The sequence below is a fragment of the Cricetulus griseus genome, chromosome 3, assembly GCF_003668045.3.
Source record: "Cricetulus griseus strain 17A/GY chromosome 3, alternate assembly CriGri-PICRH-1.0, whole genome shotgun sequence".
NCBI lineage: Eukaryota > Metazoa > Chordata > Mammalia > Rodentia > Cricetidae > Cricetulus > Cricetulus griseus.
In genome coordinates this window covers 194,178,322-194,197,546 of record NC_048596.1, presented here as the reverse complement: position 1 = coordinate 194,197,546, position 19,225 = coordinate 194,178,322, and the positions used below count along the sequence as shown (strand labels likewise).

At 47.2% G+C, this 19,225-nt stretch overlaps 1 protein-coding gene across 2 annotated transcripts in view; it reads right to left on the bottom strand.

Moving 5' to 3' along the window:
- Plcg2 (phospholipase C gamma 2) overlaps positions 1–19,225 on the bottom strand; it is a 140,933-nt gene that overhangs the window by 59,655 nt on the left and 62,053 nt on the right. For both annotated transcript variants that reach the window (XM_027410778.2, XM_035442708.1), the window contains 4 exons: positions 14,097–14,181; positions 11,388–11,471; positions 1,094–1,137; positions 339–411 (listed from right to left, as the gene is read on the bottom strand). In XM_027410778.2, the coding sequence (XP_027266579.1) occupies positions 339–411; positions 1,094–1,137; positions 11,388–11,471; positions 14,097–14,181 (286 nt within the window). The remainder of the gene's footprint in view (positions 1–338; positions 412–1,093; positions 1,138–11,387; positions 11,472–14,096; positions 14,182–19,225) is intronic.

Genomic DNA, 19,225 nt, shown 5'->3' with positions numbered 1-19,225 from the left:
GGGTGTTCACCTTTTCTTACTGTAACTTATTTTGTCCTGTTTGGCTGTCCTCTCTTGGAGGCCTGCTCTTTCCTAAAGATGAAATGAAGGGGGAGTGGATCTTGGGGAGAGGGAAGGAGGGGGGAGTTAGGAGGAGTGGATGGGATGTATTCTAAGAGAGAAGAATCTATTTTTAAAAAAAAGAAAAAGTGGTGATAGGAGACTGGGAATTTGAAGAGGCCCAGTGGTGCAGGACAGCAGTCTGAAGCCCCACCCTACCCCACCTCAGGGAGACCACAGCTCTTCTGTGTGTCCAGGGGAGCACTGTGTCCTCACACCACATCTTGCAACCCTCTCACCTGTTGTTCATGTAAAAGAAACCTCTGGAAGTCCTGTAGGTGGATAGCAGAGGCGTCAGGCCGGTCTGTGTTCCTGCCCTCCGAGAAAGGGATGGGGTGGTAAGAGAGAAGGACATTTGCAAGAAAAGGTATACCTCAGCCCTGAGCCCCAGCCCTGTGGTGCTGAGCATGCTACTAACCTCAAAATAGAGATAGAAGAAGCTCAAAGAGAGGCCCCAACAAGACCACCTTAGAGGACAGCATTCAAGAGCTATAGGAGGTCTGAAGAGCACAGCAATGAGTTCAGAATGCTCAGACAGACAGAACCAGGAGCCCAGAGCAGCAACAGACAACAAAGTGACACATTGGGAAGAGAAGCAGGGAAGATGATGGGGAGGGGAGGGGAAGGAGGGGGGAGGGGAGGGGAGGGGAGGGGAGGAGAGAGTAAAGGAGAAGGAAGGGGAAGGACAGGGGAGAGAAGGGAAGAGAGGAGAGGAGAGGGGAGCCGAGGCAAAGGCAAGGGGAAAGGAGAAACATACTGGTTTGTCATATCCCCTGAAGACTCAGGAAGGAAGTATGAGATTCACAGTTCTCTCTACAGAAACTTTTAGGCCTTCCTCATAACGCTTTCCATCCTACAGATGCTGTTCACTCACTCATGCTATGCTACAAAATTGGGGTCAGTAACTACACATAGCACCCACCCACCCCACCACCGGAGGCCAGCTTGGCACAAGGACACAGCCCTGAACAGGAAGGTGTCTGGGGCATCTCACCCTAGAATGAACACGGAGGAGTCCTTTTTGAATTCATCAAGTATCTGAAATGAGAAACATGCAGAAAATAAGAGTATCAGACAAAGCGGCTCATGACAGTGAGACTTCTGTTTTAAAATTATCAGTAGACTGGAGAGATGGCTCAGAAGTTAGGAGCACTTGTTGTTCCTACAGAGGACCTGGGTTCGATTTCCAGAACCCACATGGAAGCTCACAGCCATCTGTAACTCCAGTTCCAGGGGATCTAACACCCTCTTCTGAACTCCATAGGCACCAGGCACATACATGATGACACACGTACATGCAGGCAAAATACTCAAACACATAAAATACAATAAATCTGAACAATAATAATAAAAGAAAAGTAATTTTTTTAATTACCAAAGCAAGTGTCCTGGTTAGTATTTTGCCACCTTGACACTAGCTAGTGTCATTTGGGAAGAGGGACCTCAGTTGAGAAATGCCTCCATGGAGATTGCCTGTAGGCAAGTCTGTAGTGCACTTTCTTGACTAATGATTGATATAAGCGGGCCCAGACCACTATGATGATGACACCCCCTGAGTAGGTGGCCCTGAGTGTACGGAGCAAGCCCAAAGGCAGCTCTCTCCTCCATGGCTTTAGCTTCTGCTCCTGCCTCCAGGTTCCTGCCATTTGAGTTCCTTCCCTGACTTCCCTCAGTGGTGGAGTGTGGCCTGAGAGATGTAAACTGAAATAAACCCTTTCCTCCCCAACTTGTTTTTGGTCAGGTGTTTTATCACAGCAACAGAAACGTTACTAAGACAGCCAGGGTGGTTCAGCACAGGCAAACCCACAGATGAGAGATAGTGCCTACACAGATGCAAGGGCAGAAATTATGTCATCTCAATGGATGTAAAAGAAGAAAAATAAAAGAGTACATATCAATGTGGTATTGAATGTGGTGGTGGCCACCTGTAAATCCCAGCACTCAGGGGACTAAGACAGTCAAGGAGGATCATGAGTTCAAGACTAACTCAGACTACACAGGGAGAACCTGTCTCAAAGAAATAAAGGCAGGAACAGAGACTGCTAAGCTTATTGCCGAGCCTGACGACTTGACTTTAATTCCTCGGACCCTTGTGGAAGGAGAACCAACTCTCACAAGTTGTCCTCTGACCTCTACAACCACACCACAATACACACCCTATCTCATCCCATGCCAAACACAGATAAAGACATAACTGTCATTTAAAATGATTTTGGAGCTGGGCATTGGTGGTGCACACCTTTAATCCCAGCATTCAGGAGGCAGAGGCAGGTGGATCTCTGTGAGTTCGTGACCAGCCTGGTCTCCAGAGTGAGTGCCAGGATAGGCTCCAAAGCTACACAGAGAAACCCTGTCTCGAAAAACAAAAATAAATTAATAAATAAATAGATAAATAAATAAATAAATAAATAAATAAATAGGTTTTGGTTTTTAATAAACTGCTAGAAACATAACTCAGGGTAGAGTGCTTGTTTAGCTGGGTTGATGCCCAGCACCACACACACGCATACATACATACATACCACACGTATATATACCACACTCCACACATGCATATATCACACACACATATACATACTACACACACACACCACATACACACCACACATACACATACTACACACACACCACATACATACACAAAACACATATACTCACCACACACATATACATAAGCATACCACCTACAAACACATCACACATATACATAGCATACACGATATAGCACACACACCCCACATACATACACAAAACACATATACTCACCACACACATACATACCATACATGCATACCACATGCAAACACATCACACATATTCATATCATACACATCTATACCACACTCTCACGCACGCACACACATACACACACACACACACACACACACACACACACACACACACACAGAACCATCCTGCTTTCCATGACTTGAATCCGAGCCATCCCATAAGCTCGTGTTTTGAAGGCTTGTTTCCTGGCTGGGAGTGCAATTTTGGAAAGCCATGGGATCTGTTGGAGGCAGGCTTAGCTCATGAAGGTTCCAGCCTGGCTACCCCCTGCTTCCTGGTCCACTGTGCTATGAGGTGTCTATGTCACATGCATCTACCTCCATGGGTGCCTGCCCTGCCCCAACAGACTGAAACCATGAGCCAAAACTCGGTCTTCCATCCTTGGCATTCTTCGGTCCAGATACTGTGGTCCCTTATGCACTGCTCTGTCCACTGCTGTGTTCCAGACCCTTAGTGTTTCACAGAGGACTCTTTTACTGTTCAATTTCAGTAGCAGGAAACGAACACAGGACTGTGTCAGTCAGCACTTTCCTCACAACCTCTGAAACATCTGCTGCAAATGTGATGAGGGGCTGAGGAGTGCCTCCCTCCCGCCTGGCTCCCATCTGCACCAGCTCACCGGCTGAACACTGTTGGTGCATACACACATACAGGTATGCATACACACAAATATGCACTCACAAACAGACTCATACACCCGCATGTAAACACATATGGGTACACACTCTTATGCACATATTGAGATACACATATACACACATGTGTACCTACTCACATTTGTGCTCACTGGTGTGCATACACACAACCACACACTCCTTGTCTGTTTCTAGTTAACAGCCTGGCAGTTAGAACCCTCTGCCTGCCTCGTCTGTCTGGCCAATAGCCTGCAAAGGTGAGAATTATTCCAGGTGGAAATGGCCCTGTGGTTACTGGTCTGTGACAGACACATCGTAAACAGCTCTGGTCCTACATCCAGGTCCCCTGGCCATCCACAGGCTTGGAGAAGTGGGGCTTCGGGTGCCAGTGTGTGCCATTTACTCTTGAGAGATATCACATAAATCATCACCAGACTGAAGACTGAGCCACTCTTTCAAACTCAAGCACTGCCCCCATTCTTGGGTTTCTTTTGAGGAGGCAGAGCTTCACATGGGGCAGGCAGGGAGCTTATTGACCTCATTTGGTACTTGGCTCATAAGCCAGTCAGGGTGTGGAAGGCACTTCTGGATAAGACTCTGTGGTCAAATCAAATCCAGCAAGGAGCCTAGGTGGACACTGGGGTCTGGGTAACTCCAGACATCTATGAGCCTGATCACCCCAGCAAGATGTGATGGAGGTCAGAGCACATGCCCATGTCAGCCACAGTACCCTTGGGTCATGCAAACAGCTATTGCACAAGTAGGATGAAGAACTAAAATAATGGCAGCTCAAAGGCTGTAAGAACTGTCATCTTTGTCTCAGGCTGCAGGAGAAAGGCACAGGCTGGACAAGGGAAGGAGCCATGCCGAAGGGAGAGATGAAACAGCAAGATCCACAGCACTGAAGATGGGGAACTGAGTTACCTCAAGGCTGAAGGTTAGCACACTGACAGTTGTGGTTTCTCACTGATACTCTTCAGGTGGGAGCCATGAGTCTCTAAGAGTCCAAGGACAGAGTCACCAGGACAGAAGCCAAACAAAGTCACTGCAAACTTCTGCTTGAGGACACCCCCAAAACACACACACACACACACACACACACACACACACACACACACACACACACACTACCTCAGACAAGAATTATCTGCATCACTCCAAAACAACCCACCAAGACATCAGGTCTTCTTGGGGAATGTGGACCCCTCCCTTCCCACAGTCAGGTCTGTACAAGCTGGATGGACAGCCACTGGATGACTTCTTCTTCTTCTTCTTCTTCTTCTTCTTCTTCTTCTTCTTCTTCTTCTTCTTCTTCTTCTTCTTCTTCTTCTTCTTCCTCTCCTCCTCCTCCTCCTCTCCTCCTCCTCCTCCTCCTCCTCCTCTTTTATTGTCATCATTGTCGTTTTGTTTTGTTGAGACAGGGTTTCTCTGTATAGCCCTGGCTGTCCAGGAACTTACTTTGTAGACCAGGCTAGCTTCAAACTAAAAGATATGCCTGCCTCTGTTTCCTGAGTACTGGGATTACAAGTATGCCCAGCCATGAACTTCTTATTGGACACACAATCCCAGGCCCGGCCCCAGGTGGCCTCTCAGGCTCTGTGACCATCTTTTTCTTCCTAAGAGTTTTCTACATTTCCTAGAACATGTTCTAACCATGGGAGATGCCACAGGCTGGACCAGGATGAAGCCAAGAAGCAGCAACAAAGCAGCTGTTCTGTGACTGTACTCATGAGTGAAGTAACACAAGGGCCAAGATTTGCCTCCAGACCCTACAAGAAGGAAATGAGTGATGAAAGGGGCCATGCAACTGTGATCCCAGCACGGGGGAGGATGAGACAGAGGATCTTGGCTTTGAGGCTATCCTGGGCTACACAGTAAGATTGCACCTCAAAAGACAAAGAAGGAGGAAGCAGGGAGGGAGGAAGGAAAAAGAATGAAGATGGAGGGAGGGAGAACAAGTGAAGTAACGGATCCCTAAGCGCACACATGTAGAGGTCAGAGGGCAACAGGCAGGACTCAGTTCACTCCTTCTACCATGTGGGCCCCAGGAATCAAACCCGGGACGTCAGGCTTGGCAGCAAGCCTCTTTACCCACTGAAATTGTTTTCACCACAAGTGTTTTAGGAACTAACAGAAAGCATCCATGGCTGGGCATCAAAGTCAGTTGGGAAATGTCAAATCCTGGTTCTATGGCTTACAGCTTACCAGGGCATATGACCCCCAGCAAGGTACCACCCTGAGCTTGGTTTCCTCACCTAACCTCCCATAGGGCTCTGTGAAGAATAAATGTAACATCCTCAGTACCGTGTTGTCACGTGACCCACCTAAGGGACTTACCTGCACTCACATCACTGTCACCTAGCTAGATGCTGTATTACTGTATTTTCCTGCTACTGCCCAGCCTTCCAACATTGAGCCCTGAGAGCTGTAATGCAGGCAGGTGGTTAGGCACAAGGAAGAACAGGCAACTAAAAGCCAGAAACCTTTTGGCTATGGATAAGCAAGTATCCGTTGCCTAGATTCAGATGTGAGGAACATAGGTCTTCAGGACAACTCCAGAGACCCCCACCCCATCCCAGGAGCTCAGGAGCCAGAACTCTCTGCTAGTGGTTGAAGGAGCCACTGGCATGTACAGGAGCTGGATGGTTGGGCAAGCCAGTGAAAACCGCCAGGTTCAGATGGTATTATTCAAACTCTAAAACCACAGAGTTACAAAATGCAGCTAGACTAGGGAGTTCTATCCACCAATGGTGGCCATTACAGCTGCTCGTGAATATAAATTGAGAGAGACTGCTGGGCCAGCCTGGGAAGGATATGGGAGCCATCCACTTCCTTCCACAGGATGTCACTGGGAACTGTGGACCTAGAAATGGACAGATCCCAAAATGGACGAGTGAATGATTTTAAGAAGCCAAAATTCTCCAGGGCAATAGTGGAGCATGCCTTTAATTCCAACACTCAGGAGGCAGAGGCAGATGGATCTCTGAATTCAAGGTCAGCCTGGTCTAAAGAGTGAGTTCTAGGACAGCCAGAGCTACACAGAAAGCCCCTGTCTTTAAAAACAAGAAAGAAAGAAAGAAAGAAAGAAGGGGGGAGGGAGGAGGGAGGGAGGGAGGGAGGGAGGGAGGGAGGGAGAAGCTGCCAAAACTCTGGGTTTTAAATGGAGGCTGTTAATTTTTAACGGCTTAAAGTAACCAGACTCAGACTCAGTGTGGTGTTCTGAACACCAGAGGGCAGCCTTTGGCATGACTGAATGTTTCCACAGGGTTCCACTTAGTACATCCCAGGGAGACTAGGAGTCCATAAAACTCAAAGCAATCAATCAATATCTCCGGAGTTCACACCCTCCCTCACCTCCTCCCTAACCACTCTCTCCTTTCTCTCTCCCTCCCTCCCATTCCTTTCCCCCTGTCTGCCTCTCCTTTCCCTTCTCTCTCTCTCTCTCTCACACAGGCACATAAGTGCCCTCCCACACACACACACACACACACACACACACACCTTAAAAAGAAACGTAATAAAAAGTTTAGGCTGTGGCTGAGTGAAGTGACATTGGAGAAGCTGAAGCAGGAGGATAGTTAATTTGAGACCAACCTGGGTCACATAGCAAATTCTAAGATAGCTTGGGCTACATAGTGAGGTCACTTCAACATAAATTGAAATACACCTTGGGCTGGGGATAGACTAAGGTTGCCTTGGTCATGGTGTCTCTTCGCAGCAATAGAACAGTGACTAAAACAGAAAGGAACATAGAAGACAGTGGCAAAGAGCATGTGTTGTGTATGTGTGGTCCTAGGTTTGGTCCCAGCACCAATGAGAGAGGAAAGAAATAAATGTAGCTCATGTGTAATTCTATCCCACCCACTCCTACCTCCACTGACATGAGAAGCAGCTTTGGGGCAAACCTTACTCTCAAGTTTTGCCACCATGAACTGTCTGTCCAAACACAACTGTCAAACTTACAGCTACTTGTTAATTTTTATTTTTATTCATGTGTGTTTGTTTGTCTCTGTGTATGGGTATATGCACATGAGTGCAGGTGGCATTGGAGGCCAGAAGAGAGCATTGTAGCCCCTAGAATGGAGTTCCAGGTGGTTGTCCACCACCCGTCTGCGGGTGCTGAAAATTGAACTTCTCTGTAAGTACAGCAAGCATTCATAACCACTGAGCTTTCCAGCCCCACAGCTACTTATCTTGAGTGAATCAAGCTTTGCTCAATCTAGCCCAATTTCCTAAGATGGCAGCTGTCACTATCAATGCTCACATGAATGCTGTCATTGTGTGTGGGTTTTTTAATGACAGTTAAAGATTGTATCTCTACAAAGTACTTTGACCTGCTTTAAGAAGCACAAGGCTCTGCCATTGCAGGCTCCTGTTTAAAGGTGGCTTTAACAGTTTTAACTGTTTATAAGTGGGGATCTGACTGACTGCCCACAGAGAAGACTGAGGGAGGAAAAATATGGCTTCCACAACATGGCTTGATCAGAGGTTAGGCAGGAATATAACCTTTGTCCTTCTTGTACCCAGAAAAGATAGATAGATAGATAGATAGATAGATAGATAGATAGATAGATAGACAGACAGACACACACCAGGGCCAGTGAGATTGCTCATTGGGTAAAAGCACCTACTGTGATTTCTAGTTTTGGTGGTCTGAATAGGCTCATATATTTGCATACTTGGTTCCCCCATTCAAGAACTGTTTGGAAGGATTAGGGGGTATGGCCTTGTAAAGAGAGGTGTGTCACTGGGAGTGGGCTTTGAAGTTTCAAAAGATCATGCCAGACCCAGCACCACCTCCCTTTTTCTCCCTCCGTCTGTACCTCCCTCTGTCTCTCCCTTTCTTTCCCTCTGCCTGGGGATTGAATGTAAAGCTCTCAGCTACTGCTCCAATGCCATGTCTGCTGCCATTGTCCCTGCCATGATGATAATAGACTAAACCTCCGAAACATTAAGCCAGCCCCCAATTAATGCTTTCTTTCATAAGAGTTGCTTTGATCATGTTGTCTCTTCATAGCAATAGAACACTGACTAGGACATAAGTTGGCACCAGAGAATAGGGTATTGCTTTAACAGGCCTGACTGTGATGCTTGTCAGTGGAATGTGGACTTTGGGACTTTAGGAAATAAGTTGAAGGCTTTAAGTGGGGCTTAAATGGGTCATCCTAGTAGCAGCATGGAAGACAGTGGTACTGAGTGCAATGTAAAGTATGACAACCTGGCTTAAGACATTTCAGAAGGGAAGAATCTTAATTGGTAAGTGGCCTTGAGATCATTCTTGTGATTATTTTGGCAAAGAATGTGGCTGCTGTTTGTCCTTGTCCTAAAAATCTACCAGGCATTAAATTTAAGAGTTTTGAATTAATGGCCTTGGCAAAGGATATTCAAGACAGCCTAGTATTGACTGTGTCGTGTAGTTATTAGTAATCATTCTTATGCAGATCCATATGGAAAAGAAGCAAGCTGGACAAAGAGAAATATAAAGTGTACAGTTTGAGAAGAAAAGCAGCACCAGGAAGTGTAACAGAGCTAAGTCCTATGCTCAAGGAGATTAAAAAAGTTTAGAGCAAAAGCTTGGTGCTAAATGAAATAAAGAAGTGATGACCTCAGGTTAAGACCCACCCAGCTAAGCTTACAACTTGTGAAAAGGAACTAAAGGAAATCTTAAGCAGTGAAGAGAATCATCAAAACAGAAACTGAGGCAGCTGTAATTGAATGAGGGGGGCATGTTCCGGTTCCATCGAGCAGGAGAACTTGGCAGCTTCAGCCATGTGGTTCTGGCTTCAGAGTCAAGAATGCAAGAAAGGGGCTGTGCAATCTCGCTCTGCAGCTAAGGGAAGCCTCTAAGGCCAAGAATGTATCAGGGGGGCTCCTGCATGGAGGCACAGAGAGGCCACTGCATGAAGCTGAGAAGAAGCTGGGAGTTCATCGGAGATCCCAAGATGTTGGAGATGCCAGAGCTTTGGGATGCCTGCCAAGGAGAGTTGCTAGCAGGAAGTGGAACCAGCCCAAAAGAGATAAGTGTGTTGCAGTCAACAAGGTTGAAGGAGTTGGAGATCTGAAGATCACTTTGACATCAGATATGTAGATTCAGAATTTGGAGTTTGCCCAGCTGGTTTTTTGTCTTGCTTTGGTCCAGCATGTCCTCACTATGCTCCCTTTACCCCCTTTCAGAGTGGTCATGTATGTTCTCTGCCATTATATTTTAGAAGTACATGGTCTGCTCTTTTATTTTGATTTTACAAGGATAACAGTTAAGAGATTGCCTTGAAGAGACTTTGGACTTTGAAGCGGTCTTGGAACTGAAAGACCACGGGGACTTCTGAAGGTGGACTAAATGCATTTGCATGACGAAATGGCTACACGCCTATGGTGGGCAGGGAGTGGGACGTGCTGGTCTGAATTAAAAAATTACCCCAGAGGCTCATATTTTTGTATGTTTGATCCCCAGTTGAATACTGATTGTAAGGATTAGGAGGTATGGCCTTGTTAGGGTCGGTGTAGCCTCATTGAAGAAAGTGTGCAACTAGCTGTGGTCCTTGCCAGTCCCCACCCCTGCCTGCTGCCATGGACCCCACCATAACTATAATGGACTAACACTCTGAAACTATGAGCAAGACCCCAATTAAATTGTTTTAAGTAAATGCTGTCTTGCTTATGGTATTTCTTCACAGCAATAGAACAATGACAAAGACACTAGTTGATACTGGAGTGTCCAATCTACCATGAGTGGTGCCATCCCTGAGCACAAGGGCCTGAGCTGTGTAAGGATAGCTGAACATGGGGAATAAGCCAGCAAGCAGCTTTCCTCCATTTCCTGCCCTGACTTCCCTCAGTGATGGACGTAGCACAATTGAGATGTGTAAACAAAATAAACTCTTTCTTCCTAAGTTGCTTTTGCTTTTAGTGTTTATCACAGCAATGAAGAGCCAAACCAGGACACTGTGCAAGCCCCAAGACTGAGTTCAGTCCCCAGAAGCCACACAAAGATTAAAAGAAAACTGATACAACATGCAAACATATATGAGATGTTACTTAATTCTGTGTTTCACTCAAAAATACCACTAACAACCTCCCAGATGAGGAGAGATGAATATGGCTTTCATGTCTTAATCAATGGCACAAAGCTGCCTCATATAGATGGAGCCTCCATAGAGGCCATTGAACACGGCCTAGAATTTAGCTAGCGTGAGTTAGGCCTAATAAACAATCTGGTGACGTTTTCTTGGCTTCAGTAAGACAAAGTTGTCGAAATGCCATCTTCAGATCAAAGTGAAAGTGCATCTTAATTTTAAAATACTCTGCTGTGTCTATGTAACAGCAGGAAAAGTCAGAGGTTGACTCTGTGACTAGACTGCCTTCCTAATCTGTACAAAGCCCTGGGTTCTATCCTGATCCTATAACATGGCTGTGGTAACTCATTCTATAATCCCAGTACTCATGGGCTAGAGGCAGGAGGATTGGAAGTTCAAGGCCAACTTTGCCTGGCAAGTTTGAGGACAGCCTGGACTACAGGAGATCCTGTCTCAAAAATAATTAAAGTAATAAAAATATAAAGACCAAAGATGGCTATGAATAACTTGCTGGATTCCCTTCCAGAATGAGTCCATAGTTGAGTGCAAGTTATATTGTTTTCTTTTCACAAACTTCAGAGTTCTGATCAAATTTATGGCCATGGAATTCCCCCCCACCCCGACACTGCCCCCACAGCTCTGCATGAAGGCTATTTGCCAGGCTCCTAAAGTCATCCACCATCACTCTCATGTGTGCTTCCCTGACTCAGGGGAAAGCTAACCCCTCCCTGAGGCCTTCTCAGCTCTGCATCTGACTCAGCAACACAAGAACAAACAAGAGTCCTCTTACCGATTTTTGCTGGTCAAACATGAGTTTTTTATAGAAGAGATGGAACTGTTCAAAACTGAGCTCATCTTTCTGTGCACCAATTTCCTGTAAGTATAAAAAGCAAAGGTGACCACACACAGCCGGGTGTCCACCATCACACCTCCGCCCTCCACCCACCACCCTCTACCCTCCAACCTCTGCACACAAATATGATGGCTGGAGTCAACTCACAATCCTCTGAACCACAAAGGTTAGTAATTTCCCAGTATCCTGCCGAGCAGAACACACAGGGTGCCCACCTTGGAGCCCCAGGGAACCCCAGGTTTCCAACAGCCACAGGTGATGACTCCCCTTTTGGGGGGGTGGAAGATACTCTCTTTAGATTGCCAAATTCAGATATATACTTATCAAGTACACATTTCTGATTAATGTGTCAAGTGTATGTGTGTATCTGTGTATGTGGCTGTATATGTGTGTGACTCTGTGTGTGTGTGTGTGTGTGAAGGCTAAATGAACTTCAAGTGTCATTTCTCAAGCAGCATCCACCTTTTGGGGATATTTTGTTTTTTGGGGGGGTTCTTGTTGTGGTTTGGTTTGGTTTTTTCTGTTTGTTTATTTTTTTAAGATTTTATTTATTTGTTATGTATACAACATTCTGCTTCCATGTATATCTGCACACCAGAAGAGGGCACCAGATGTCATAATGGATGGTTGTGAGCCACCATGTAGTTGCTGGGAATTGAACTCAGGACCTCTGGGAGAGCAGTCACTGCTCTTAACCTCTGAGCCATCTCTCCAGCCCTGTTTGTTTATTTTTAACAAGGTCTCTCACTAGTCTGAAACACTGCAGGAATGACAGGCTGCCTGGCCACCAGGCCCCAGAGATCCATCTTTCTCAGTCCTTCCAGCATAGGAATGACAAGAACATGCCAACCATGCCCAGCCTGGTTCTCTTTCTTATTGCTGTGTGTACACACATGTAACAAGCAGGGATGCCACATTGCGTATGTAGAGGTCAGAGGACAACACTGCAGAATCAACTCTCTCCTCCCACCTTTACAGGGGCTCTGGGAATTGAACTCAGGTCACCAAACTCACAAGGCAAGCACTTTTATCCTCTGAGCCATATTGTCAGCCCAAAACCTAGCTCTTTTTACATGGGTTCTGAAACCTGAACGCAGGTCCTCAAGGAATTCACTGACTGAGCCATCACCCTATCCCTAAGGAAAACTGTATTAAACAACTTGACTCACTCAATCAAGAACGAGGGGCCACCCTTAGTCAGTTGCTTTATGGCTTTGATCAATTTACTGGACTCTTTTAGACTCCTGGTCTCTTCACTTGTAAAATGGCAGCGCTATTGCTGCCCTCATAGGATGTCTCTGAAACCAAGACAGTATCTTGAAAATGCCTGTTTTTTTAACTGCTCGAGAAAGCAAGACTGCAGGGCTGGGGTTACTGCTCTGTGGTTAATAGCACATATTGTTCTTGTAAAAGACACAAGTTCAGTTCCCAGAACCACGTCAGGTGGCTAAGTTCTACTGCACTGGCACCTCCAGGGGAATCCGACACCTCTGTCTTCACGTGCACCCACACACAGGGACATCCTCACACATGCCTATAATTTAAAATTCAATTTAAAAGAAAACAAGATTGAAAGGCCTATGGAGATTAACGACATTTGTCCCTTCTCCCTCTCAATCTCTCATGTCTGCTTTCTGCTGTGATGAGCAGATGGACCTGGTGGGCAGGTCCAAGAATGGCACAGGCAGCATCAACATGGGTCTACTGTCCCAGGAGCTCACTAGTACTCAAAGGAATGCAGTTGGTCAGTAAGGAGAAAGCCATGAATGTCGGCTGACACAAACATGGCTAGGAGAGCCCCCTGTGGGGACTCCTGGGATCGAGGGTTCATTTCCTGACATCATCTCTTGGTAGTGGGAAAGAGGCACCTTCATCAGCTCCATCCAGCCTTGCCCCCACTGCATCCCAACATTCACAGCGCAGAGAGACTCTGCTGGCTGTCCCATCCACAGCTCCAGTGCAGAACAATACAACCAACTGCACTGATGGAGGAAGGAGGGACAGACAGTTGGAAGAATGAGTGGTTGAAGAAAGAGGACAAAAAAAGAGTCATGCCTAGCTGGGCACTGATGGCTCACACCTTTAATCCCAGCACTGGGGAGGCAGAGGCATGCAGATCTTTGTGAGTTCAAGGCTATCCTGGTCTACAAAGCAAGTTCCAAGACAGCCAGGGCTGTTACACAGAGAAACCCTGTCTCAAGAAAAAAAAAAAAAAAAAAAAAAGAGTCAGGCCTAATAAGACTGCTAACAGGGCTTACATACAAAACGCAATGGCATATTTCCTTAGTACCCTGTAGAATGCATCTGCCACAGCATTTTACAATGGGTCTGTGTGTTCCTGTTACTAAGGTAAGAGGCTGCAGGAAGGTCCTGGAATGGTGAAAGACAGACTTGGGAGGACAGAACTGCACAGGTGTTCCAAGTCACACAGTCCAACAAGATAATCTCCACCCCTCCAACTGGCAAGTCCTCAGAAGGGCCCTCTGAAAGTCACAGGGCTCCACTAGCTGGACCAGGGCTGATGCGCTCCAGAGGCATAGGACTCTGCTGGGCGCCATTCCACAGAGTCTCAGGCCAGCATGAGTTCCTGAAAGAGATACTAAGCAGGTCTGAGTTCAAGTTCCCCTGCTGAGCTTCGTTACTTACCACCAGCTTGTCCTTGAGGAACTTGACACTGCTCACTTTGAAGTTGACCAGGGGCAAGATGGCCTTCAGCTCCCGGAGACTGATGCTGAGAAGAGGAAGACCTCAGTTTCATCAATCTCAGAGGTGGGAAGGAGGGGTTGTACAACCCTATCAACACCCACCTTAGCACCCCTCCCCCTCCATGAGAAAACTAACTAGAAACAAGACACTTAGGGGCAATAGAAAAGGACAGCCTGACGATGAAGGCTGGCCCCTACTCCTCAGCGATGGTGGCAGACAGGTCATGTGAGAGATGGCTCTGTAGGAGACCCAATGTGTCAGAACACTATGAGTATCAGGCGCCCAAAGAGTCTCAGAAACACTCATGGAGTTTCAAAGTAAAGTGAACTGGAGGGGCAGACAGAAAGGCAGGAGGTACCTGCTGTGTACCAGAAAGTCAACCTCATCCAAGCCGTGGCACCTGCCTGCCCTACTCATGTCTACCTATACATATACACAAAGCACCAAGCTCTGGCCCGAGGGTTCAGAGTAGGTGGGGACTATGGCTTAAGGGGATGGAGGGGGTGAGGGCGAACAGTGCCAGCCTAAATCCAAACCAAATTCCACAACAGTCATCAAGCCAGAACGCCTGAGAGTAGAGATCTCCGGGAGCTGCTCCTGAGCTTCTAGTGAAGAGGAGAGCAAGAGTCAAAGAGGGAAGTGGGAACAACCGGAAGGGATGTTAATGGGGGCCATCGGAGGTGGGGCTCTGCTCCCTGAGGTCCAGCTACATTTCCCCAGCTGCAAAAGTCTCATGAGGCAGCCCTTAGGACCATCTCCACTTCCACTGGGAAAACTGAAGCTCAGAGAGGTCTGCTATCTGAGCGGTACTAGACCAGAGTCACTGCAATCCAGGTCACCCAGAACGGCCACATTTAGTGGCCTTCAGAACACCACACCAGAGATGAGAGTGCCAGATGGGCCACAGGTTAAGAGACTTGGGTCCTTCAGGCAGGAGACCCAGGCATCCAGCAGAGGTAGAGAGGGCTGCTGGCTCAAGAAGGACCCTGCCCCAAGTACTGAAGGGACCAGACCCTCATCTAGCCCCCCAGCTTTGGCAGCCAATACAGACTGCAGAAAAGACCCAGCAAGATGTAGGCTTCTGACTCAGCAACATATGCTGAGCTTCCAACCTTGCCAGACCTTGCCCAACCTTACCCTGGTCACTAGGAATTCAGATATCCTCCATTTGGCAAGGAACTAATCAGAAGTTAGCTGACGGGTTCTAGATGTGCTTTACAGTAACAGTGGCGTGCAGAGCTTAGCAACGGCCCTGGGAGGGCCTATAGGCCATAGCAACCTACCTGCAGCTACAGTTGATCAATCAACACAGGATAGGTTGCCAAAGCCCAGAAGTGCACCAATTCTGAGACTGCTGCAAACCTCAGACACTCCCCTTGCTCTACCCCAATATATCCCTGCCCCACGGTCCCTCCAGGTCCTTCTCCCTCCACCCGTTGTGTCGGATGGACGGAGGACCCAAGTTAATACAGTTAACTTGATAATTAATTAAAGACTCTTTGCTTTTGCATCTGATCAGGTCTCTTAGTGATTTTGGGGTTCAGAATTTGAGCACAGCAGTGCAGGCCGAAAATGAACTTATGCCCCCATACTGTCACCTTGGCCTTTGTTATAATCTTCAGAGGAGAGCCGCATGTGCTATTCCACATACTACTGCAGCCACCTCCAGCCTTCTTCCCTCTGCTTCCGTCAGGCCTGGACTGCACAATACCACCCTGTCCTACTGCACAAACAGTGCTCAAGGTGCCTACAGAGGGCACGAGGTCCTTGTGCGCACAGAGAAACACTAGGGAATCCAGGGATGTTAAATGCACAGTGTAGTCCCTTCAGGGGAAGAGTTGCACAACCCGTTTTCCACCCAGAAGGCCGGGAGTGGTTAATAGCCTGGTGATCTCTGTGCTGTCTGTATGGCAAGCCACACCTGGCTTCCCAGACCCTTATCTTAAGCATTGTTTCTCAATCTATAAAATTCAGCTTTCTGGAAAGGGTCCCATGTACTTTATAAAGAGGTTTCGATGTAGTTGTACCTTAAACTTTATAGTGCACACAGGATTGAGTTATTTATCACCAAGAACCCTTTTTTCCCAAATTGTACTCTACTTAAATATACCTACCAAAAAACTTCCTGGTGTCAGACTCTTAAAGTTTGAACCAGCACCAGCTACTGAGTCGTGTTGAACTAGACTTTCTTCTTGCCTCATGTGAATCGACACTGCTGGCCGTGTGTTTGCAGAGACCCCCACAGGCTCCCACCACTGGACACCCCCCCATGGGCCAACGGGGCTGACTGTGTTCAGAAGCCAGAGGAATTTTGAAGGTGGCTTTGGGGTAAGTGACATACCCCTTGACCAGGGCAGGATGAAGATAGGGAAGTAGCAGGTGACAATGGCAAGACACAGGAGAGAAAGATTGAGAGGAAAGAAGTCAGAGGTCCCCAGGAAGAACCCAGGCTGCACCAGTAAAGAAAATGCCCACATCTGGAAATGGAAAATAAGGAGGGGACCCAAGACCCAATGCAGCTGCTTAGGGACTGACTAATGGAGCAGGCTCAGGAAGCATGAGCACCTGGGACATTGAACCCAAGCACTCCAACTAGACACCTGTCCAAAGGCAGGGGGCAAAGGGCTATTTCAGATTCTTCATGCTAGGGATGAGTCCCCTCCCAGAACTCCCTCTTCACCCCCACCTCCAGGAACACACAGTCAACCCAAGCACTTCCCAGCAGCTGGAAGGAGGGATGCCAGCAGCTCTCAGCTGCACCCACCTCTGCCACTCCCATGAGATGGAGAGAGTGTCTTACTCACAGGCCCATCCCATGCCAGGGGCCCTTGCTAGCCGGTGACAGGTCCAAGCATACAAAGCAGAATTGACTCTCTGAACCTTCATTCCAGAGAGCTGGTGGGCAGTGCCTGAACTCCCCCTGGAGCAGTAGCCAGCCAGCCCTGCTGCCTGCATCCCTTGTAGCCATTCAGTCTCTTCAGAGTCTCCAGCATTCACTTCCTGAACACAAACTAGTAATGCAGATCCCATCCTAGGGCTCAACTGGAAACCAGAGTGATCACTTTTGGGAACTACAACAAGAAACAACTTCCCCCAAGGGGAAGCTGACCCCCCCCATGCAGACAACATCAACTGATCACCAGAAGGCTGAGCTGGGTCCTGGGATCCTTCAAGGCTATTCCTTGGGCAGCCATCACCAGCCTGGAACCTGCCTGCCACCCTGATGCTAAACAACTGTCTTGCCCACAGCTTTTTATAATAATCATGACAATAAATATTTATGTGGAATGCTTTCTGTAAGCCAAGCCCTGTCCAGGCACTTTGCTGTGTGACCTCACTGAATCCCGTAAACCAGTATCCAGCCTGGATGATATCATGGCTGTATATAGACAGGGAAACTGAGAAAAAATAATCAATTATCCCAAATATCACACAAGTGATATTAATGCTTATGTTATTGTCCGTCTGTATCTCTCTCTCCCTCTTCTCACCTGTGTGTATGTGTGTGTGTGCTAAGACAGGTTCTTACCACAGTCCTCAGCATCTTAAAGGTGAGAATGGCACATTCATACAACAAGGACATCTGTTCAACTATGTTCATAGCAGCACTATTTGTAATAGCCAGAAACTGGAAGCAGCCTAGATGCCCCTCAACCGAAGAATGGATAGAGAAATGTGGTACATTTACACAATGGAGTACTACTCAGCAGAAAAAAACAATGGAATCTTGAAATTTGAGGAAAATGGATGGATCTTGAAGAAACCATTCTGAGCAAGGTAACCCAATCGCAAAAAGACAAACATGGTATGTACTCACTCATATGCGGATTTTAGACATAGAGTAAGGATTACCAGCCTACAATCCACACTGTCAAAGAAGCTAATAAACATGGAGGTCCCTAAGAGAGACATACATGGTCCCCTGGAGAAGGGGAGAGGTTCAAGATCTGCTGAGCAAATTGGGAGCATGGGAAGGGGGGGGGGAGCTAGGAGAATGAGAAGGGGAGAGGAAGAGGGATGCCGAGGACATGAGGGAGCAGAAAATATGAGTCAGGGGAAGAATACACGGTAACAAGAATGGAGATACCATAATAGAGGGAGACATTTTTGGTTTACAGAGAAATCAGGCACTAGGGAAATGTCTGGAGATCTACAAAGATGACACCAGCTAACTATCTCAGCAATGGAGGAGAGGCTACCTCAAATGCCCTCCCCTGATTATGAGATTGATGACTGACTTTTATGCCTTCATCTAGCAGCTGGTGGAAGTAGAAACAGACACCCACAACTAATCACTGAACTGAACTGGAACCCAGATGCAGAGAAGGACCAGTGAAGAGCACAGAGGTCCAGACCACGCTGGTGAAACACACAGAAACAGCTGACCTAAATATCCGGGAACTCTTGCTCCCCAGTCTGATAGCTGGAATACCAACATGGGACTGATCCAGACCCCAAGAACATGGGTTTCTGTGAGGAAACCTCAGAAATCTATGGGACCTCCTGTAGAAGCCCAGTATTTATCCCTAGCATAGGTGTGGACTTTGGTAGCCCATTCCATATAGAGGAATACTCCCTGACACACAGGGGTGGGCCTAGGCCCCACCCCAAAGGAAACAAAAGACTCTGATGACACCCTATGGAAGGCCTCACCACCCAGGGGGAGCAGAAAAGATATGTGACAGATAAGGTTTTAGTTGGGGGGGGCGGGTAGGGGAGGACAGGTGGGAGAAGGGAAATGGGATTGTCATGTAAAACAATCCTGTTTCTAATTCAAATAAAAAAAGTTGGAAAAAATGAAAAAAAAAAAAGGTGAGAATGACAGGCGTGTGCCACCAAACCTGGCTAACCTCACAGAACTTTCTAGAGTGATGCATATGTTCTATATCTGTGTGGGTCAACACACCAGCAGCCAACCGAACACACAGCTATGATGGAAGAACTGCCATCTACTGTAGCTGTCACTAATTAAATGGTCCATGTATTCAGTCACCGTGGAGCTGAAGGGCTCTGCTTCTTGAGGCCATTAGGGAATCCCAAGGATTAACCAAAATGAAAATTCTTCAGGT